Below are 24,977 nucleotides of genomic sequence, written 5' to 3' on the forward strand. Positions count from 1 at the left end.
CCTTAATCTGCTGTAATCTCTGTTTATGTAATGTTATTTTTGCCAGGCTACACTCTGTGAGTCTGACAATTCTGGTGCGAGCCTTTGACCAAGGCTTATTTTAAGTGGACGTAACCATCTTACTGCACTCAGGTGGTTTTTACAACCTTAAACTTCAAAGTTTATCACTAGAGATTTAGGCATGTTAGGGATGCTTTAAATACTTCGGCCTTTAGAGCATTGTCTTTTGTAAGTAGCCAAGGGACACTTCTAGCATTTGATCTTGCTTTCATAAACACCTTAACAGTGAATGTCAGTCAGTCGTTTGATGTTTTCATTGTTAAGCGTTTTATGTTATGGTCCTGAATTCATTTTGGGGTTAAATTAAGGTTAGACACTCCTCGTTTGCACTGGCATTATGAATTATTCATGTTATTGTTTGCCATCCAAACTAAAAGTTAATTATAGCCTGATTAAACTAAGAAGGTTCTTCACATAAGCATGTATACAAAAATATTTGTGGTCGTACATTCATAGACATGATTCTTATTTCTGTAGGAATACTACTAAGCAGCCATTGATCCTAGTTACATATATTTACAATAATAAGTGTACATATTCCACTTTGGCATTTATCTGACTTCTGTCTGTTTTGATATCTTAACGTTTCATTAAAAATATCCTGATTTATGTTTTATTTCTGTTTTGGGTTTGGAACAACATAAGAATCAGTAAGTTTCATTATTGGATCAACTATTTCTTTAAAGGAGAAGTTCACGTCCAGAACAAAAATTTACAGATAACTCACCCCCCCCTGTCATCCAAGATGTTCCTGTCTTTCTTCAGTTGTAAAGAAATTATGTTTTTTGAGGACAACATTTCAGGATTTCTCTCTCTCAGGACTTCAATGATGCCTGTGAGTTTGAACTTCCAAAATGCAGTTTAAATGCAGCTTTAAAGGGCTCTAATACTTTTTAACCTCAAATGCTCATCTTGTCTACACTGTAAAAAACAATTTGTTGAATCAACTTAAAATAATTTGTAACCTGGCTGCCTTAAAATTTTAAGTTCAGTCAACTCAAAAAAAGTTTATTCAACTTGAAATGTTAAATTATACTAAGTGACAACTTAGATATTTGAGTTGAATCAACGTAAAATTTTAAGGCAGCTGGGTTACTTACCCATCTCTTAAGTTTAGCAAACACAAATATCTAAGTTGTTACTTAGCACAACTTAACATTTCAAGTTGACTAAACTTATTTTAGTTGACTGAACTTAACATTTTAAGGCAGCAGGGTAACAAATTATTTTAAGCTGACTCAACAAATTGTGTTTTTTATTTTTTACAGTGTAACTCTGCGTGAACTCTGTGTAGTCCGGTGCAAGACAGTTAGGGTATGTCGGAAAAACTCCAGTCTCATTTTCTTCTCTAACTTTAAAATCATCCTACATTGCTGTTTTAACTTTTGTAAAGAGCTTTTGATTTTCTTTGCACATTCATTTTGTAAACACTGGGTCGATATCTCTGCAGCGATGTGGGATGATTTTGAAGTTGGAGGAGAAAATGAGATGGGAGTTTTTCGACATAGTCCAACTGTCTTGAACCGGAATACACAGAGCTAAACAAGTCGAGCATTTAAGGTAAAAAGTATATTAATTGTCAATTTGTTTCAGAAAATAAACAATCGTTTTGCTAGATAAGACCCTTCTTCCTCAGCTGGGATCATTTAGAGCCTTTTGAAGCTGCATTTAAGCTACATTTTGGAAGTTCAAATTCAGGGGAACCAATGAAGTCCATTATATGCAGAAAAATCCTGAAATGCTTTCCTCAAAAACCATAATTTCTTTACGACTGAAGACGGAAAGACATGAACATCTTGGATGACAAGGCGGTGAGTAAATTATTTGTAAATTGTAATTGTTCTGGAAGTGGACTTCTCCTTTAATTTGTTAGTAATTAGTTAGTAATTAGTGGTAAATTAGAACATAACCAATGAAGATATTTTAAATTTTGTGACAACATGCCCCAATTGTGGAGAATTGTTGGTGGAGAAAACATGCTTGTGTAATTAAACTTTTGACATTGTAGTTACTAAGATATTGGCCAAATGTAGATTTATGATTCTTAAAATTCTGATTCTTAATTAATTGCTAAATCCTGTGGTGTTTCCACATCATGAACTCTTATGACTCTTATTCAACTACAGAATGGTTAGACTTTAGTAAATAGGGAGCCCCTGTGAACGTCTTCACTGAAAAATCAGCAGAGCTAACCTCCCACTCCCACCTCCCCCCTGGTTGCCGGTCGGCAGCTGATGTCTTGTGTAAGCCCCCTTAAGTGTTGTTAAGGCCTTTTAATTTATAATGGCAGGTTGTATAAACATGTCGGGAAACCTCACCATAGCAACAGTACTAAAACAAATTCATAATATAGAGAGGTATTTATAAGGGCTAGCATCCTGACGACTCTCACATAGTGGTTTGGTGTTCGTGTATCTGTTGTGAATGAACATATTAGTGAACTAATAACCACAAACTTCGTCACTAGTACCAACATCCATTAAATACTAAAAATGCTATTAGTGAAAATCACAGATGTTTTCATTTATTTCTGAATACAGAGAGTCAGTCCGACCCCATTAACCTACTACTTTTTGGTCATTTTGATTTGGTCATCTTTGCACTCATGCCAGTTAAGGTCCGTTACATTATTCAGCACTTTTTATCTCTCCTAATTCAAGTAAAAATCAAAACAATATCAAGATGAACGTTTGTTGCTAATATGAGAGTATTAGACAGAGTGTGTATACAGTATATTAATGGGTTTATTCACGAGTGTTTGTAGTCTAATTTATCTACTATAAATCAGTTTATATATTGCAAATCTTAATTATTAGTGGTGTTTGTTCTGTGATTAGATATTTCATTTTTTATTTATATCAAATAATGTTTTTTATTTTGGAACATTGTGTTGTTAGTTATGGATACAGCTGTACTTGGATACAAAGTAACAATGAGGTAACGTTTTTACAGGTCATTTATTTGACCTGACAGATCCAAGTAGGTGTGTGTACAGTGTGATACCGTGCATGGATTTCTTTGTGAAACTACGAAAGCTTCCTAGAATCTGCTGGCCTGGATGGTCTTGTCTTGGCTGTGTTTCCTGTAAGATGTCATATGATGAAGGAGAAGCATTCACAGATGATTTCAGTGTTTCTTGCTGTCTCTCTCTTATATTGCTCAGATAATAAATGGCCAGAAGAAAGTCATGCTAATTTCTTGGATCCAAGAAATGCGTCCAGTCATGCTGATTTCTTATTTAATTCTTGTTATTATCGATGTTGAAACAGTTATGCTGCTTGGTAGGGATGTCACAATACTCAATATAATATTGAACCGTTCGGGACGACATCCACGATTCAATACACGCTTGTGAATTGCGTTTTTTTGGTTTTGCTTTTAAATAACTTCCTTTTCTGTTTTATTTCTGTTGGAATTTGCTGTATGTGTGCCCGTGATTTCACGTGCTGAAATGAGGAAACACTTCCCCGCTTATATTTAAAAAAAGCAACATGCAGAGCATCTTCCATTCTAATGACATGCAATGATAAGCCTTTCTAAACCTGTTGTCCAACAAAAGAGTTAAAAACAAAAGTTATAAAAAACATTATACCTTGTTTTTAATTCACAACATCAGTCGAGTGTTTGAAATAATGTCCTTATGTGATCTGATGTGGATTCTTATCACAGAATGAGGCAGATGATAAATTCTATACTCATATTCTATGTATGTTGATTAGCAATAGTTTATAAAAATACAACCGATGACTTGAAGAACACAGATAAACCATATATTGTTGCAGACAAGTGTTTATTGTCCTTACATTTCATCATTCAATACGTTTAATGTTAAATCTTGTTTTTAATCAGCCTTTATCCATATTAGAGAAGCTGGAACGGAACGTCACCAGTGATACATCTTTGACACATATGTGGATTTTCTGGCGTACAGTATGAATGAAACCCTTTCTATTTTGCGTAAAAATCATAGACTGTAAAAAATATTGATGTAGTGTCCGTGACATCACCCGTAGGTTTCTGAAGAGCATTTTTGAAGCTCTTAGTGGCTGTGTGTCGGCCGTCGCCATCTTGGAATCGTGTCACTGCACGTCACTCCTGGATAATCGGAAATGGGAAAGAGGCGGGATGTGGGTGGAGCTGGTTGCTGAAACCACGCCCGCCTAGCGCGACGCTGGTGACAGCAGCAGCAATCCACCTGTCACTCAAGTGGCCACGCCCTAAATTATACAGAACTTTAAGGCTTAATATAATTTAAACGGATGAGTTATAAAAAAATTCATCCCCTCACAGTTGACATGAAGGGCAAAATTAGCTATATAGACCAAAACCACTTTTTGTACCAGGCTGTAAACATATTTATTTCCCGCTGTAAAGTTGGGCATTTTAACATGGGGAGTCTATGGGATTGACTCCCTTTTGGAGCCAGTCTCTAGCGGCCAGTTGATGAATTGCGGTTTAAGTCACTTCTGTGTTGGCTTCAATAGAGAGAGCGGGAGGTTGCCGCTTGATAACAATCAAAAAAATAATACATCTGTCAAAAGAAAAATTAAGAAGACATATACTAAACCACGCTTTTTCCAGTGTGCAGATGTTTATGGGAGTATTTTGTTAATTTGTTGCAAAAAAAACTACACTTAAGTGGCAAGATATCAGAACCGAACCGAAAACCGTGGTTAAAAACCGAGGTACGTACTGAACTGTGGACTAACTGTATTGTTGCGTCCCTACTGCTTAGTATTTTTGTGGAAACCATGATCATTTTTTTTCTTATAGAATAGAAAGTTACTAAAAACTGTGTTTATTTGAAATAGAAATCTTTTGCAACCATATAAATGTCTTAATGCATCCTTGCTTCTAAAAAAAGAAATGTTCATACATCTCTGTTAGTTTAGACAGGGGAATATTATGTATCTAACATGTGTTTGCCGCATAAACTGTAACTGTATCAGAAGCTCCAGGTTAAACCTCTGTAGTGATGAGACAGCAGCGGAGTCTCTGTACTGTGTTTTGTGTCAGTTTCAGCAGCGTTGACAAGGTGCTGCACTCTTGATTACACTCTTGCGTGCCACAGCAGTCGTTTAGATGAACCAGAGTGTCCATGTTTGAAGTCTTGGTCAAAGATGGTAGCCCGCTGATCTTGTAAATAGTACTTTGAAAGATAAGCGTAATGGCGAGATAGCATTTGGCGTGCTCTATAAACGTCTCTTCTTTGCTGCCAGATGCTCCCATCGCTTGTCTGGTAATAAGGCTGTCTTCAAAAGAACATTCCCACCAGAGGGTCAGAGGGACGCTTCTGTGACATCTCAGCCGAACAGAGACACTGACAGTCCGTGATCAGGCTTGTGTAACTTTGATTGGCTAAATCTTTTTATATAATTCAGGGGGCGCTTATTTCTAAGAATTATTTTAGGGTTTTTTCCACCAACAGTGGTATGCACATTTTAGGATACTGCATAAATTGTGTGAGTGTACATATTTATAATGTATTAGTAAATGTTGAAATTAACTTTAGATTAAAACATGCTGTAAAAGTATTGTTCATTCTTCGTTTATGGTAACTATAGTAGTTAACTAATGTTAACTAATGAACCTTATTGTAAAGTGTTACCATGTGCATCCAAAAAGTATAATTCTAAGCCATTCTATATATTATACTGAAAGTTTAAGCTTCTAAAACAGATCATTAAAAACTATTTTAACTATTCAGGGTGTGACGTTACATCCAAAACACTTGTCAGTGACCTTTGACCTTTACCTGTAATTTCATATATGCTTTTATATGTTGTTGTGTCTTTTTTTAAGACACACGCTAGTGTTCAAAAGTCACCTATGCTCACTAAGGCTGCATTTATTTGATCAAAAAATACAGTAAAAACAATCATAGTGTAGATTATGTTATTTTATGTAAATGTAATTTATTTCTGATTCAAAGCTGAATTTTTAGCATCATTACTCCAGTTCTCAGAGTCATATGATCCTTCAGAAATCATTCTAATATGCTGATTTAGGGCTTAACATTTTTATTATGATAGATGAAAACAGCATTTACTTGAAATAGAAAGATAGTTTGTCCAAAAATGAAAATTACCCCATGATTTACTCACCCTCAAGCCATCCTAGGTGTATATGACTTTCTTCTTTCAAACAAATACAGTCGGAGATATTAAAAAATGTCCTGGCTCTTCCAAGCTTTATAATTGCAGTGAATGGCTATTGATGTTTTGAAGTCCATTAAAGTGCATCCATCCATCATAAAAAGTGCTCCACATGGGACATTTTTAATATAACTCTGATTATATTCATCTGAAAGAATAAAGCTATATACACCTATGATGGCTTGAGGGTGAGCAAATAATTAGGTAATTTTCATTTTTGGGTGAACTATCCCTTTAAAGTTATTACCTGCCACATAAAGGCTTTGCCGCTGACCACCAAAGAAGTGTAACCTTTTTCTTTTTCTCACACCCTTGAATTCCTAAACATCTTAATCCGGTCAGTTACAGGTCAAATGTTAAAGCCACTTCTTTCTTTTGTTGTTGTTCAATCCACTGACCAGTTCCTGTAAATCTCATAATCCACTAAAGGAAATTCCCACTAAATGAACAGAAGTTCTGCCACTTTCTGACAATTTAGTTGCAGTGTCACTTCTCTAACCGAACAAAGACCCCAACTTGACCGTGCACCTATTAAACAATTATTCCTGCTCCATGCCCAACGTGTTACTTTTAATCAAAAGAAAGACTGTTGGTCCTTATCCATACAAAGTGGATTAGAGTAATGAATAAATGTTCAGAAATAAGTGGAAATATTTGGTTGTCCCACAAAGCATAGCATTCATACTGCAAAAAATATATATAAAAGAGTAGATTTTAAACTTATCAATCTTTGTTTGAATCCAAAAGCACCCAGTTTGGATTGTAATGGATATAGGAAATATACTGTGTGAGAGCTATTTATTTTCTTCTGTATGGCTTGCTGAACTACATTTATATGTAGTTTAAATCAGAGACTTAAAATCTGATCAATAAGTACAGAACATAAAAATGTGCAGGTAAGTGGATGCTGCTGAAATATTACCATTCGGCCGTCCCAGCGCTGTAGTAATGACAGGGAGAAATAAGGACGTATTTAGAAACAAGTCTGCATTAAATCAAAGCATCTTTGACAGAGCTGTGGGCCACATGCACTGGCTTCTCTTCACCTCATGTGTAAATAAAGGCATTATATTTTGCAAGGCTTTGGGCTTTTAGGAGTGACGTTAGCAGTGCATTGAGTGGTGAAATGTCAGCACATAAATACTGGAAATCTGGGCAATGAACTGTGCGCGTGAAAGAGTACAAGTGTGCAAGGTGTGTGTGTTTTGAAAGCACTGCTTCAATTTTTTTGCGACTGTGCAAGATTATTTATATTTGTGTGTAACACCACTGAATGTGATGTTAGGCACATTTTGGTAAAAACATCAGATTTTAACAAAATACATGCTGAATTTTTTTAAATATTTAAAATATTTCCTAATTAAATATGTAATTATTATTTGATATTTTATAATGATTCTGCATGAATTTGAAGATTTTAGTGTGTGTGTGTGTGTGTGTATATATATATATATATGCGTTTGATTACGCACAGGCAGGTACACAGAAGCTACAATGATCTACCATGCCACATTAGAGAGCGCCAAACAGTATTTATTGCTTGAATTTCCTAAGAAAATTGACAGAATTTGAAATCTGGGACTTTGTTTCATATCAAAAGTAACACAAATCCTAGCCTATTGCTATTTATTGGAAGGAAGATGCACTATGTACTGTTCATTCATCAGCTGAAAACAGCATAGATCGATTGTGATTTAATAATTGCTGTTGGTTCATTAAAGAAGAAGAGAATCTATTTTTTTTTTTTTTTTTTTTTTTTTACCCAGCCCTAGCATATTTTGTTGTTTTTAAACACTGCGCTGTTGTCCTGTAGGTTCATGATTAAAAGCGAAAATGTGAACAAAAATGAAAGCAATTAAATGTGTTATTATAATTAAAATATGAAAATTAAAATGATGGGCAATAATAGATTATGACGGAATTTTTTGAAGTCTAGTGCGACCTTTGATATATTTATACAGTTGAGGTCAAAAGTTTACAGACACCTTGCAGAATCTGCAAAATGTTAATTATTTTACCAAAATAAAAGGGATCATACAAAATGCATGTTCTTTTTTTATTTAGTACTGACCTGAATAAGATATTTCACATAAAAGATGTTTACATATAGTCCACAAAAGAAAATCATAGTTGAATTTATAAAAATGACCCCATTCAAAAGTTTACATACACTTGATACTTAATACTGTGTTGTTACCTGAATGAGCCACAGCTGTGTGTGTGTGTTTTTTGTTTTGTTTTTTTTGTTTTTTGTTTTTTTTTTGGTTTAATGATAGCTGTTTACGAGTTCCTTGTTTTTTCCCGAACAGTTAAACTGCCTGCTGTTCTTCAGAGAAATCACAAATTCTTTGGTTTTTCAGCATTTTTGTGTATTTGAACCCTTCCAACAATGACTGTATGATTTTGAGATCCATCTTTTCACACTGAGGACAACTGAGGGACTCGTATGCAACTATTACAGATGGTTCAAATGGTCACTGATGCTCCAAAAGGAAACATGATGCATCAAGAGCCATTGGGTGAAAACTTTTTGAATTTTAAGATCAGGGTAAATTTAACTTTTTGTCTTCTGGGAAACATGTAAGTGTCTTCTGTAGCTTCTGAAGGGCAGTACTAAAAAAAAAAATATGATATTTAGGCAAAATAAGAAAAATGTACACATACATTCTGTTCAAAGTTTTCACCCCCTGGCTCTTAATGCATTGTGTGTCCTTCTGGAGCATCAGTGAGTGTTTGAACCTTCTGTAATAGTTACATATGAGTCCCTCAGATGTCCTCAGTGTGAAAAGATGGATCTCAAAATCATATAGTCATTGTTGGAAAGGGTTTAAATACACAAAAATGCTGAAAAACCAAAGAATTTGATTTGTGAGAGCTGAAGGATTTTTCTGAAGAACAGCAGGCAGTTTAACTGTTCAGGACAAACAAGGGACTCATGAACAATTATCCCTATACAAAAACACAGCTGTGGATTCAGGTAACAATATAGTATTAAGAATCAAGCGTATATAAACTTTCAAACAGGGTCATTTTTACAAATTCAGCTATTCTCTTGTGGACTATATGTAAACGTCTTTTATATGAAATATCTTATTCAGGTCAGTACTAAATAAAAAAATAACACATTTTGTATGATCCCTCTTATTTTGGTGAAATAATTAACATTTTGCAGATTCTGCAAGGTTATGACCTCAACTGTATATATCGAAAACATATTATTTTACAATACAAAATTGCAGGTAACATGGAAGGTTATACGTTTTTGTGTGTGGCATCCTGTTTGTTCAGTATCTGGAGAGGATTCTCTAATTGTCTGCTCATGGTAACAGTATTGTCTGTAAATGTCAAGCCTCTCATCATCCTTCTGCCGTCCAATTAACATCTCTCACTGCTCTTCTGCTTTTCCACTCAGCAAGCTCAGCATATATCCCACTCACAATACTGCGACTCAGTGGCCTGTGATTGTGCCCTTTCAAACTATAGCTTGAATGAGACTTTCCAGATAGCAGAGTGTGTTCAGAAGGCCACTGTGTGTGTGTGTGTGTGTGTGTTGGTGAACGGATGTGTGACATGAATGAATAGTGGAGACACACTGATAGATGCCATTTGCAGTTGGCAAACAGTATATCAGTAATCCTATTAAAATGAAGTAATTTATGATCCACCAGTTACATAAAGACTCTTTAATAAAGGCTACTCTCACAGCTGAATATGCAGTAAAAAACACTACAACAGCATAAAAGTGTCATAATAGTAGTTGGGGTGCGAGCCTCAGCAAAGGTGAATAACCACTTTTTCTGGTTTGTTCCTCACACAAAGGCATGGAAGCCTGCTTCTGCCTCTGAATATTAAAAAAAGGTATTTACGACTTTTATCTCACAATTCTGACTTTTCTTTTATATCTTTAGACAGAATTCCGAGAAAGAAACTCAGAATTGTGAGATATGAACTCACATGGCATATTCAGAATTCTGAGGAAAAAAATCAGAATTGTGAGATGTAAACAAAAAAAAGTTTTGTGTTTATATCTCACAGTTCTTCATTTCTTAGAATTGCAAGAAACAAAGTCTGAATTGTTAGATAAAAAGTCACAGAATTTCATAGAAAGCTGTCATATGTTGTTTAGTTCTTTCATGTGTTCTTTGTGATTTTTGGACTTGACATACCATTCTTACTATGATCTTAGATTGTTTGGTAATGAAAAAAAAGTCACTTTTGTGTTCCTGATACAGTTTTGGAACAATGTGAGGTTGAGTAAATAATGACAATGAATCAGTTTTTTGGTTTAACTATTGCTTTAAGTCAAGCAAAATATAAACTTGAACTAAACAACTTTGGGGACTTGAGCAATAGCTTTTCCTTTCCAGATGTGAAGTGTGCTTTTAAAAACATTTAAATGACCTCATAATGACCTCATAATAAGCTCATTCCCCATGCAGGGCCATTTTTCATGATTCAGTAGCTGGAGCCTGCGCTTTCTTCGGGGAAGCGTCTGTGCTCATTTTCACTGATGATATTTCTGTTGTATGATGGGTATCAGTTTTAACCCTATTTTGCTGACATTCAGGATTTATGCTTTCCAGACTGGTTGCAGCTATGGCAGCGTTGTACTTCCCGCTGTGTTGTGTTGTCTGCTCCTGCTTCTTCTTTTTGACATCTTTCACAACTGTGTACAGTGTAATAAACACTGACTTCCAATTCCACTTTAGAATTAAATGAATTATTATGAACTTAGCAGGCAGCTCTCTAGACAGCAGATAACAGATTTGCGTTATGGATGGATTGTTTGGTTATACACAGTGTTTCCCAGCAGAGCTTGTGTTGCCAAACCTGTGCCTTGTGTTTATTTATGCTTCAGCAAGATGTTTCCTCTCACTTGAACAGTTGTATTTTTAATTTTCAGTTCTGTGAAGACCAGCCATATTTTTGCAGTATATATTTTAGTTTCCTTAACATGAGTCTGTCTTCACTGTAAAAGTTTAGATAAAGTAATTTTCATTTTATACTATTATATTTTTAAAGCGGACATTGGAGACCCATTTTCCACAAGTTGGTATGATTCTTTAAGGTCTTCATGAAATGTCTGCAAAATACTTTGGTTCAAATTTCTCAATGGTTGTTTCAAACAACACCCTTTTACCTTGTCACAAACAGCTCTGTTCACAGTGACCCGTTTCGGAGCATGTTTCTTTAAATTATAATGAGCTACCGCTCACTCCGCCCCTCTCTTCCGTTTTTCTTTTTTGTGTGTGTGTGTGTGTGTGTGTGCATTTGGTGGTGCGTTACCATCAAAAACAAAACAAATTCACTGCGTCCACATTGGTTCTGATGTTGGGAGAAAATGAAGACTTTTATGGTCACTTGCAAAAAATCCGTAAAATTTCCGTTAAAAAACAGCAGCTACTACACTGTAAAAAATGACAGTGAATTTTCTGTAAAAATTTGTGTAATTTCACATGTAAAGGGGTCATCGGATGCTGAGTTCACTTTTACATGCTTTTTGAACATTAATGTGTGTTGTCAGTGTATGTACAAATCTACCCTATAATGCTAAAAATCCATGCAGTGGTTTTTAATTAATCTGTAAAAATAATATCCCCTTTTTCAAATCAAGCCATTCTCAGATGCCTGTCGTTGTTGTGTCACACCCACAGAGGCCGCTCCTACAATAGTTGATTGACATTACCGTCTTACCTCAGATCAGCTGTAACAGTCCAGCCTACATGTTTCAATGCCAGAGCAGGGATATAAGTTGAGAATTTTTGACCAAAGTATATTATAGACTTTTCATTAAGACCCTAAAGAATCATATCAACTTGTGGAAAATGGGCATCCGATGACCCCTTTAAAAAGCAAAAACAGAATGGTCTGACTTTAGCTTTGTAAAACGATACTACATTAAACATATCTACACTAAACAGCAGATGGGCTGAATGAGATGCAAATTCACTCCCTGACAACAGGTGGCGCTTATGAAACAGCAGCAATACAGCATTTTCTCAGTTACTGCTGTAAACAAAGCAGCACTGCGCTTTTACTACATCAATATGGATTATATGGAGGTAAGATGAAAGCAAAATACCATCTTAACTTTTCCAAACACAGTCAGTTCAATGCAGAGATACATTCATATAAACCCCCAACTCCAGTTCACTGTTTAGAATTTGCTTGCTATATTTTGCGTGCCGTCAACAGTGAGCTTGATCTGCCTGCTACAGCATTTTCTCCTTTTTGTGTTTGTCTTCAGCATCTCTGGCTTCTGTTAATGGCCCTTACAGTTGGTTTATTTGCCAAGTTACATAATTATTTGTGTTTTATTAATAGTTCTGAAAGTCCTTCAACCATTAGTCAGACATGTATATGGTATGTAGTTAACAGGGTTCTCTTCTTAATTCACAACGCTGTCTACATTGCTTAGGCACTTTTACTGGTATGGCGTTTTTTTTTTATTTTCATTCTGCCTGAAAGCTGTATATTGTTAGGATTTCACATTACCAAGTAAGCCAAAATGACTACAGTATTAAAGGAAATTGTTGGTATTTCATCAGTATTTGCTTGAGGTAATCATTTTTTACAGTGACTTGAACAGATGTTTAGATGTTCTCTCTTTTGTTCAGGTTACCATACACACGTAATTGCACTATATAAAGCCTTGTACAGTATCAAGGCATTCATCTTTTTTTGCATCTTCAGCCTTTCTTTCCTTTTCTTATATTCCCCACAGACACCTCGCAGCATTAACAATGTGGTTGTGTGTACTGGACAAATTTGCAGGCTGTCACAATTCAAGGCACGTGGATATTTATAGAGCTTTCCACTGCTGCCACCTTTGTCCTCTGCTTAGAGGTACAATCTTTTTCTCTCCTTTGCTATACTATTTGTTTTCTAGCTTTTTAACACATCTACATATTATTCATGAAGAAATCACATGACACCTTTCACTTTTTCCATTTCCAAACATTTATCCTTCTTCCACCCTTACGGTAGCTTAGTGTTTATCTCTCTTGTTGTGTAACTGATACCTGGTCCATCAGCCTGGTGTGATTGAATTAGGGTCAGAGACTCTGGCGTTATGCGCAGATGTTTTGTGGTGTGGAGTCTACAGAGTCCAGCTCAGCAATGTGTAAAGCCCTTACTATTCATCATCCCCTCTGTTTACCCACATGGCCCATATCTGTGTCCTCATGCTTTCATCTCGCTGTGGCTTTTATGGCATATTAACAGTCCAAGTGATGAATTTAGCCTAAGACTTAGCCTAATGAGGACCACAGCAGGGTCCATTACATCATACTTCATCTTAATGTATAGCAGAAAATGAGAAAAGAGGAACAGGTCATGCTGCGTTATTGCAACGATTATTTCATAACCCATATTCAATTTAAAAAACTAGAAAAGTTGATATTTAAAAGGCATATAGCCTTCTTAGATTTACCTATGATTTATGTTTTCTTGGATGGATTTTTTTGGATTCTTTATGAAATATCTGATGATGGATAAATTGTTGGTTAAAGTGAGCAGCTTACCTGGAATTAAAAAGATAGTTCATGCAAAATTTAAAATTCTGCTATCATTCACTCACCCTCATATTGTTTTCTTTTCATACATTTTTTTCAACTAAATAAAAAATAGTGAACAACTATTTAAATGTTCTCAAGCTCCTATAGTCAATACTACTACTGCTAATACTAATACTAATATGATATTAAACTAATTCTTATATAATTTGTTGCATGAATGCTACCACTTCCAGTCAAAAGATTTTTGATGTTTTTTTTTTCTAAAGAAGTCTCTTCTGCTCAGCAAGCCTGCATTTATTTGATCGAAAGTACAGCAAAACAGTACAATTTTGAAATATTTTGACTATTTAAAGTAACTGTTTTCTATTTGAATATATTTTAAAATGTAATTTATTCCTGGGATTTCAAACTGAATTTTTAGCATCATTACTCCAGTCACATTAAGTCATTTTAATATTCTGATTTGCTGCTCAAAAAACTATTATTATTATTATTATTATTATTATTATGTTGAAAACAGCTGAGTAGAATTTTTTTAGGATTCTTTGATGAATAGAAAATTCAGAAGAACAGCATTTATCTGAAACAGAAATCTTTTGTAACAATATAAATGTTTTTATCATCTTTTGATCAATTTATTTCAGATAAATGCTTATCTCTGGATCTTTCTATTCAGCAAAAAATCCTGAAAAAATTTACTCAACTGTTTTAAATATTGATAATAATAATAATAATAATAATAATAATAATAGTAATATTATATTAAATTGTTTCCAGCATATTAGAATGATTTCTAAAGGTGACTGGAGTGATGATGCTGAAAATGTAGCTTTGATCACAGGAATAAATTACATTTTAAAATATATTCAAATAGAAAACAGTTACTTTAAATAGTCAAAATATTTCAAAATTGTACTGTTTTGCTGTACTTTCGATCAAATAAATGCAGGCTTGCATTTTTAACTATATTCAAATAAAAACAGTTATTTTAAATAGTAAAAATATTTCAACATTTTTTAAAGAGACTTCTTTTTTAAAGAAACTTTTGACTGGTAGTGTATCTGGCATTTATCCAAATATATTTGAATTATTATGCATATATATTCTATTTAATGAGAGCTCAAAAGTATCAAAAAATCTTCTAAAATTTGTCCTTTTTTTTCTTGCATTTACAAGGTCCATTTGATGATGAGGTGCATTTTACAGGGTTAGCTTCTGAAAACTTTTTTCTTACAGTGTACTTTTTTTATAAATAAAACAAATTATGGTAGTACATTTGACAAGAAAATATTGTTTTATGTATCTTTCTGTACTTCAGAATTTTGTGTTAAAGTTCAATATGTATTTTGCCATTTCTTTGTAATAATTTGTGAAATTTAATAGTAATTTCTGAGTCAAAAATATTTTGCTACCCTTGTTTTTATCCCAGTGTAAAATTCAACCTGGACCAATTGTCAGCACAGGCATACATCAGAGGATAGTATCGACATGATTTACAGCAAAATCATGTGCTTACCAGGAAATACATACACACGTGGCACTGCATTGTTTTCACCTCACGAGACTGTCATTTCTGCTGAGTTGAGTATTTGATTTCTGCTTTTCCCAGATTGACTTTGGGCTTGGAGGTTGGGTTCAAAAGTTGCTTCTCAGCTGAAATGCTAGCCGCACATGGTCTTTGCATGCTCTAATGTATCTATTTTTTACTGCGTTCATCGTTTTTTGATGGAAACCTATTGGGGGCAGCTAAGCAGTTTCTGGGCATTTTCCTCCTCTGGTCATCCAGTCGGATTGTTGTTGATTCAGGACTGGGAAACTGGTCCTTGGCTTTCAGTGCTTTTGGCCTTTTTTTTAGTCTGTTGTTTTATGAGGGATCATTTTACCTACAGTACATTAGTTTGGCAGTAATGAGTCACACTCAGCAAAAACGGTTCAGGGATGAAGTGACCTTTCAGTCTTCTGAGATTTTCCAAAATTATTATTTATGCATAAAGAAAGCATGTTAAAAACTAATTGACTTGAGTTCAATACCCTAATAGTTCCCATAATCTTTGATATATATTTTTATTAGACCCATCAATCTCTATATATACTAAAAAACAGACATTTTTATTTTCTTTAATTGTTGATCTTGTTTGCTTAAAGTCAAAGTTCTTTTCTTGCGCTCCAAACAGCAAATGGGCAAAATTTCAACCTTTCAGAAATTGTTCAAACGTAAAACTTTGGAAAATGCCTCCAGAAACCAAGTCCATTAAATACGATCGAAAAGTGTTTGTGCGTGTTAAATTAGCACTAAAATCCATGTATTATTAATCCTGTTTGTTTACTTTAAACAACAGGTGTTTCCACTCACCCGTGATTTCCAATATAAATTAGTTTTCTGCTGCTTTTTTCCATCCAAAACACGAAGGTATCCGTGGCATCCTTACTGAGGGTTTTTTATTCTCTTGGTCAACATGGTCAACTTTAGAAGGTGTATTATTATCTTTTGCCTTCTTTAAGCATTTACAGCCTTTTCTGATGTCAGCTGATGGTCGTTTAACAGAAGGCTACTATGTTTTGATGTAGACGTTAACTGGCTGTCTGCCTATCTCTGTCTCCTTCCTCCTTTCTGAGAGAATCAGTGTACAGCGGCTCATTAAGATCTGTCAGTCTTGTAACGCTCTTCATTCCTTAGAGTTTGTGCTATTAGCATCTTACCATTTTTATCAATAATTAATTGAGAAAAAAGCCCCAGGAGTTGTATTTCAAATGTCCTTATGGGCCTCATTAGGCAACAAGGTTCTTTTGTTGTGACTATTCGAATCTTCTTGCTGTTGCTCCTAACCGTCACATTGCGCCCAAGAACACAGCTGAACAGTGTCATTCTCTCATCATACAGTTAGTTTGCAAAACTGAGAAGACAGCGGGTATGAGTATGAGCGAGGGCCGTGTGAGCGAGCGGGCCAGATGTGTCCGGTTTGGCATCATCCCCAGCAGCAGCTGCTTGCACGGAGCCAATCGGACTCCAAGAGGTTCTCTGAGAACCGCAGGGCGAATCCAGCTTTCATTTTGCGAAGCTTCAGCTGGGAGCACCTGGAGCCGTCCGGGAGCCCCAGTTCTTGAGAAAAGGCCCCTTTTCCCAAAGAGTCTGAGTGCTCCCGAGAAATGGCAGGAAGTGGGGCTGTAATCTCTGCTTTTATCCACTCCATTTTGAGTGGGCATGCTGGGCTTTCCAAGCGGGGTCTGTGACAGCAGTGATTAAGAGCATCTGTGTGTATGAGCTGAATGCCAACTTGGATTATGGGGTTCCATGGCGAGCTGAAGGCCAATATTCATCAGTATGTGTAGAACACATGTTTGTTTTTGGTCAGTCTTTGCTGTGTTGCTGTGATATTTGTGTTTTTGTTTGTTGATTTGTTTAGTTTTATTTTTGCTGTGTTACATAGGGTATAGATTAAAAAATAATAATTATAAAATCTGCATTACATTAACTGTGTTTTACATGATAAAGTATTACTCTATAAAAAAAAAAATACAACACTCATCTCAGTTTTGTATTGTATTTTGATCTGTTAGTTTGTGTGTGTTTGTTTGTGTTTCAGTTTTCTCCTAGTGTTCAGCTGTCTGGTGCTTTCTGTTTTCTCCACCATCCCAGACCATCATAAATTTGCCAACGAGGGGCTCTTCATCCTGGTAAGGGGTTAAAATGACACAAACTATATCTTAAATATAGATAGTTCTAGAGATAGTTCACCCAAAAACAAAAATTCTGTCATTAATTTCTCACCCTCATGTCGTTACAAAACCTTAAGACCTTCGTTCATCTTCGGAACACAAATTAAGATATTTTTTATGAAGTCCGAGAGCGTTCTAACGCTGCATAGACAGTAACTGCCACGTTCAAGGCCCAGAAAGGTAGAAAGGACATTGTTAAAATAGTCTATGTGACATTAGTGATTCAATGTAATTTTATGAAGCTGCCAGAATACTTTGTGTGCAAAGAAAACAAAAATACCATATCATATGCGTGTGATGCTGGTGGTGGAGGAGCTGGCATTCGGACGTATTTTAATGATATTCTTACTTCCTTTGTGGGCCTTGCACATGTCAGTTGTGTTGCTGTCTATTCAGGCTCTCAGATTTAATCAAAAATATCTTAACTTGTGTTCTGAAGAAGAACAAAGTTCTTATGGGTTTGGAATGACATGAGGGTGAGTAATTAATGACAAACTTTTCATTTTTGGGTGAACTATCCCTTTAAACAGCCTAATAATACTAATCACTCTTAAAGAAAATTATATAATAACAATGCTGATTGGTTCATGACACCACAAGAACATGCATAGTCACAAACCCTTTGCTAGCAGCTTTCCTTAGCAATGATATCAAATGTGGCAGACAGGAAAAAAAGTTAAGCCTGTTTCATGCATTTAAGAATATCAAAAAAAAATATATATATTGACGCTGATAAAACATCTACTACAATTAGCAATTTATAAGTTAAGTCCTTTTTCAGAATGCACAGCTACTTTTGAATGGCCAGACTTTTTTTTGTACCTAGATGGTGTAATTCCAACATCTACCAGATTCAGCCACTTTGCATGTTTATTTATTTAATATTTCGGGTAATTAATAAAGCTGTCAGCTACCAATAAAAGTGTAGTACTCTTAGTAGTACATTTTGCCATATTTAAAGTCTGTGTAAAAAATCTTAAATTTGTGTTGCGTTTGTCACACTGCATGTGTTATTAACCACCCAGCCAAATTTGAATGATCAAAAAACATCAAGTAAATAAAATAAGTGATCAAAATCTTTAAAAAATAAGCAGAATTCTCTACTCTCGAACACTGTGGGCGTGTCTGCTGTTTGTGCTGAAACCACGCCCACTCACAGGAAAGCTGCCGCCTCAACTGTCAAACTGTCAAATACCTAGCTAGCAAATGTCTCGGTTACATATATTCCCTGAAGGAGGGAACAGAGACGTCACATTGGTAATGAGCGATGAATTGGGATCCCAGTTCGTTGGTGATGTCAAGAGTGACCGACTGAAAGGGAACTGCAGGATGTTGTAACTAAAGGTAATGACAGTAACTTGTGATTGAGCGGGCTAACCACTGATGCTAATGCGCTCTAGTTATTCTAGACCAATTTGGAGCATTGTGGTGGCAGAAAAACACTGGTAACAAGTGCAAAATGTATTGTGCCTTTGGATGTCAGAATCAGAATGCAAATGATTTTTATAGAATACTGCCATCTAAGATAGCTAAATGTAGATGTTTAAACAGACTAATGGATGAAGCCTTCTATGATTACTCTACTTTTAAAGCATAAATTTGATTTAAACAATTTGTCTGTATAATATTCACATGCAGTTCATAATGGACATATTATATTAGCCCAGCTGTTACAGCATGAAATACTACTTCAACCTATAACATTTTACATAACATTTACCTATTTGTGACCCTGGACCACAAAACCAGTCTTAAGTCACTGGGGTTTATTTGTAGCAATAGCCAAAAATACTTTGTATGGGTCAAAATTATTGATTTTTCTTTTATGGCAAAAATCATTAAGAAATTAAGTAAAGATTATGTTCCATGAAGATATTTTGTAAAATTCCTACTGTAAATATATGAAAACTTAATTTTTGATTAGTAATATACATTGTTAAGAACTTTATCTGGACAATTTTAAAGGTGATTTTGAAATTTTTTGAACCCTCATATTTCAGAATTTCAAATAGTTGTATCTTGACCAAATAGTGTCCTAACAAACCATACATCAATGGAAAGCTTATTTATTCAGCTATCAGATGATGTGTACATCTCAATTTTGAAAAATTGACCCTTATGACTGGTTTTGTGATCCAGGGTCGAATTTTATCTCACAATTCAGATTTTTTTCTCACAAATGCAAGTTTGCATTTCCTAGTTCAGACTTTATAACTCAATTTAACTCAACAATAGCAAGTTTGTCAATTCTGAGGGGAAAAAAATAGATGTATGAGATATAAACTAATATAAACTGATTCTGAGCCATTCAGGGGAAAAGAGAAAATGGCAAGTTGGTTCTTCTTATCAGAACTGTGAGATATAATCTTGGAATTGTGAGAATAAAGTCAGAATTTTGAAATATAAAATCAAATGTACCTTTTTTTATTCTTTTATTACATTGCTTCCATAGTCCGCTACTTAAAATGTTCATTTTCTGCCACCAGATTAACTCCGCCCACAAAAAAAAACACACAATCACTGTTTGCAAACACCAAATTGGTCTATAGTGTTAGGGGAGAGGCCATGCTCAGTGGCTCCAGTGTGTCATCGAGACGATTTCAGGCCTGCCCAAAATATCCTGAACACAAAAACGGTGAAAAACTTAATGGTTTAATGATCTAATTCCACAATTCAGTACTACATAGTTCAGTCTTTGTAACGTATTTTCAGCAATACATTTCTAACATTTATAATGTGTTTAGAAACAATTCTCTGAATTGCCATTACACAGACTTTAAATACTAAAATGCACTGAACATTTCATAGTTCATTGAAAAATTAAATATCTGTCTTTATTTACTCACCATTGTGTCATCCAAAATCGTTCTCCTGTATGATGAATTTCGCTCTTTTGTGCTGAGCACAAAAGATGATGATTAGAAGAATGTGGGTGACCAAACAGTTGACTGTAGTAATTAAACTTCCATTGTATGAAAAAAAAAAAATGGCTAACATTTTGAAACAACATGAGGGTGAGTAAATGACAGAATTTTCATTTTTTGGGTGAACTATTCCTTTAGCTACACAAGTGTACCACAAATATTTAAAAAAATAATGGATCAATCACAAAAGTAGAAATGCAAAATTGTTTCTTGTTTTTTTTTTTTCCTAATTATTAATTAAATCAACCTCATCCCTCATCTCCAGACAGCTTTAAGTCTGACACAGCATACGTTGTTTCATACCTATTGAACTGCATTCAAATGAATCCACTGACTCTCTCTTACCTGTAGAGCAAATGGCTTGACTTCCTTCCCGTGTTTAGTATCCAAAAATGTAGTTTAAAGAAAAAAGTTGGCAGCCACAGACTATCTGATCTGTCTAAGTATCTTCACTAAACGGCATCCACGTTGTCTGCGCCATCTCTAAATACATTCATAATAGCACATCATCTGAATAATTAATCGCACAGGGCTTTCTCTGTGGCCGTTAGTTCATCCAATCGCATCTTTTTTGAGGTGTTTTTGGAGGTGTGTCTTCAAAAAAGGGTGAATTGGGCCTTTTTTTCTGTTTGCCAGCAGTATGGATCAAATGTGCCGTGTATGCAAGCCTGTTTTGCTGTCTATTGTGTTACGAAGAAGTTTATCTTATTAGTCCAGCCGGTATTGTTCTGAAATCCTTCGTAAGCATAAACATACGCAGTAGAAAGTTTTGTAACTACAAATTATTATTAATTCATTATAAGGCCTTTTGCTAAAGCAGGTTCTGCGTGCCGTCCATCTGGAGGGATTGCGAACTTTATTTAGTATGATAAACTATAATCAGTGTTCTGTATACACCTTCATTATAACACATGAGGGGAGCGTTTGCTCTGTTTATAACTGCAAGGAAACACATTTTGCAAATTATTAGGCCTTATTTTCATTACGGTTTTAGCAGCATCTCAGGCCGGATTCATTTCTCATCTGATTGGCACACGGTAAGCATTCTTGTACTGTCTCATGTCTCCCTGTGGCTGCGTTAAGTGTGCATTTTGTTTTCCGCTGGGATCTTTGCTCTGGGAAATGGCAGTGTAAGCACACGGCAGGATTCAGGTGTTGTCGAGTATGCAAGAAGTAGCCAACTCCATCCAATAATCTCAGCTGCAATTCTATAATCACTCATTCAGTATGAAGTGCTTTCCCTCTCACACCGAAATTTTTTTCCATTTAATGGTCTAATTCAGGAAAGGGCTGCGTTGTCTATCATGCAGGATCTGGTATTGACTGTACACTCAGTCTGTAATGTGTTTGTTCACATTGAGAACGCGGGTGCCACTCCAGGATCTGTAATCAATACACGCATTTAGCGCAGGCCTCTGTGAATCCAAGCCGTCTGTGGCATCTTCAACAGGAAGAGAAGAAGATTTAGCGTAAATGATGACTCTTTTTTTTTTTATGAATTAGAGGTATTTTGCCAGTCTAGTACTTTAGTCTTTACAGTGTATTTTATATTTATAGATTACTGGAAGAACATCAGTCATCATTTTTTTATTGCTATTTGGATACATTTATTGCTGTATTTAAGGTACATTATTAGGAGGATTGATTTTAACATGATTTCATGTTGTTTGACTTGCAGGAGTTTGTGATGATCGTGGTTTTTGGGCTGGAGTACTTTGTGAGGATCTGGGCAGCCGGATGCTGCTGTCGGTACAGAGGATGGCAGGGTCGGCTACGGTTCGCCAGAAAGCCCTTCTGCGTCATAGGTAAGACTTAGAGTCTGAGATCAGAAGCACCATGTCTATTTAAAGTGAGGGGGAACAAACGGTGTTTATATGAAGATCTATGGCAATGTCTAAATTTAGTCAGTCCAGTCAGGTTTCTCCTGAATATTTTGTCATTGTCTACACACAAGCATCTTAAACGAGACATATATGACTTTTACTTACTCTGGAACACAAAGAAAATTATTATTTAAAGGTCAAAGATTTTTTTTATATATACAGTAAAATTGTATAAATATTTATTTATGTGTTTAAACTTTTATTCCTGTGATGGCAAAGCTGAATTTTCAGCAGTCATCATTCCAGTCTTCAGTGTCACGTGATCCTTCAGAATCATTCTTTTTTTTTTTTTATGGTTTTATTTAGTGTTTTGGAAGTTATATTCAGAAATCATTCTGATATGCTGATCTGGTGCTCAAGAAACATTTCTTTTCAATGTTAACAAAAGATGGGCTGCTTAATATTTTTGTGTAAACTGTAATACATTTTTTCTTCAGGATACTTTGATATTTCAAAAAGAAAAGGATTTTTATAAAGCAGAAATCTTGGTCTCGCTTTATTTTAAGGTCCAGTTCTCGCTAATAACAAACCAGTTACTACCACTTTTGCTTAAAATAACTCCTGATTTGCTGCTTATTAATAGTAAGGTAGTTGTTAAGATTTGGTATTAGGTAGGATTAGGGATGCAGAATATGTTCATGCAGATTATGTGCATTATAAATACTAATAAACCGCCAATATGCAAAAATAAAACATAAAAAAAATCTGTAAAATTTACAGTAAAAAACTGGCAGATGTGGTTACCAGAATTTTACCATAAATGTAGCAACATTTAAGGTTTTATGGATTTAGCTAAAATGTACATTTAAAAAACATTTTTTTTTTTAACTGAAATAATGTTAATATAGGTGATGATGAGAAAGTCACAAGATGAACTAAAGCTCATCACAAGCAGTATTATTACTAATATTTATAGAAAGTATATAGAAATGTAAGTATACTAATATTTATAGAAATAAATATACTTATATATAATACTAATATTTAAAGAAAGTGCACAATGTCATTTAAACAAACACTAAACACCATTATGGTAACACATACTGAATATGATACTGAAATAATGCAATAAACATTAGATGTAACATACAACCCTAATGAACACAACTGGTCAGAAAAAGCTAAGAAGAAACATAATTATTTCAATGAAAACACATCAAATGTGAAATGTAACACAGGGAATTCTGGGAATGACTATTTACGTTTTTCACTGTAAATTAAAAATGAAATGTCCATTACAGTTTTTCACAGTATATAGTAAGGGAACTTACCGTTAACCAATTAAAAGTTTTTTACTATAGCATTTTACAGTCTTTTACCACTCAAAACATGCTAATTTTTTACAGTGTAGTAATATGCATTCTAATAAGCCAACTAGTTAATAGTGAGAATTGGTCCCTATATTAAAGTGGTACCGAAATCTTCTGTAACTTTTGATTAATTTAATGTGTCCTTGCTAAATAAAAGTAACCATTTCTTTTAAAAACATTACTGACCCCAAACTTTTGAACAGTGTGTATAGATATCATATATTTACAAGGTATTTAAATGCATCTTATTCCACTAATATGGGATAGCAAACACAATCATCTTTTGAAGGGGCACCACTTTTTTTGTAAGACACATAGATATCGATGTACAATAGGTTGAGATTTCAACCCATTGCAAAATAAACATAGATCAAGATGTCTTACAAAAAAAAGTGGTGCCCCTTCAAAAAATGATTGTGTTTGCTGTCCCATATTAGTGGAATAAGATGCGTTTAAATACCTTGTAAATATATGCATTTAAATATAATTTTTCTTTGTTCTCCTTCTGTTCTTGTCATCTGTGTTTTTCTCATTTTGTAGACTTCATTGTGTTTGTGGCGTCGCTGGCAGTGATAGCAGCGGGCACACAGGGAAACATCTTCGCCACATCTGCTCTGCGCAGCATGCGTTTTCTGCAGATCTTGCGCATGGTTCGTATGGACCGCCGGGGAGGAACCTGGAAGCTACTGGGCTCTGTGGTGTACGCTCACAGCAAGGTGACAGCACACATGCTAATCCATCACAAGATGTTTGCTTCAATATTATGTCACATTTGTTTAAACCATGTTTTTAACTTATAAAACATAAACATATTACAATACAATGTAAAGTTCTCAGATTAAGTCAGCGGTGTCCAGTCCGGCTCCTGGAGGGCCGGTGTCCTGTAGATTTTAGCCTCATCCCCAATTTAACACACCTGAACCAGCTAATCAAGCTCTTACTAGGCATACTAGGAACTTCCATCCAGGTGTGTTGAGGCAAGTTGGAGCTAAACTCTGCAGGACACCGGCCCTCCAGGACGGAGTTTGGACACCCCTGAATTAAGCGTTATAAGATTTTCTGAAATCCTCTTTTCATAGCTTCCATTGTCCACTTTTTCAAATCTTTTCTCTCCATTTTAGGAGCTGATCACAGCCTGGTACATTGGCTTCCTGGTACTGATCTTTGCTTCGTTCTTGGTCTATTTGGCTGAGAAGGAGGACAACCAAGAGTTTTCCACTTATGCTGACTCCCTCTGGTGGGGAACAGTAAGTACTGTCCTCGACTCAACTAATGACCCGTGTCGCTGCTGTCAGACTTGTTCTTTCAGTCAGTTCCCTGGCTCAGAATAGCTTTGTGGGAATTGATGTTGCAGCTATTTTGTTTGATTTCTACTGGGATTATAATTCTGCCTCTAATAGACTGATTGCTG

General features: G+C 35.2%; 1 protein-coding gene across 4 annotated transcripts in view; it reads left to right on the forward strand.

Moving 5' to 3' along the window:
* LOC127181769 (potassium voltage-gated channel subfamily KQT member 4) overlaps nucleotides 1–24,977 on the forward strand; it is a 70,058-nt gene that overhangs the window by 21,236 nt on the left and 23,845 nt on the right. For all 4 annotated transcript variants that reach the window (XM_051136680.1, XM_051136683.1, XM_051136681.1 and 1 more), the window contains exons 2-5: nucleotides 17,317–17,407; nucleotides 22,052–22,178; nucleotides 24,107–24,282; nucleotides 24,688–24,813. In XM_051136680.1, coding sequence (XP_050992637.1) covers nucleotides 17,317–17,407; nucleotides 22,052–22,178; nucleotides 24,107–24,282; nucleotides 24,688–24,813 — 520 coding nt within the window. The remainder of the gene's footprint in view (nucleotides 1–17,316; nucleotides 17,408–22,051; nucleotides 22,179–24,106; nucleotides 24,283–24,687; nucleotides 24,814–24,977) is intronic.

This window comes from Labeo rohita, chromosome 19, assembly GCF_022985175.1.
Source record: "Labeo rohita strain BAU-BD-2019 chromosome 19, IGBB_LRoh.1.0, whole genome shotgun sequence".
NCBI lineage: Eukaryota > Metazoa > Chordata > Actinopteri > Cypriniformes > Cyprinidae > Labeo > Labeo rohita.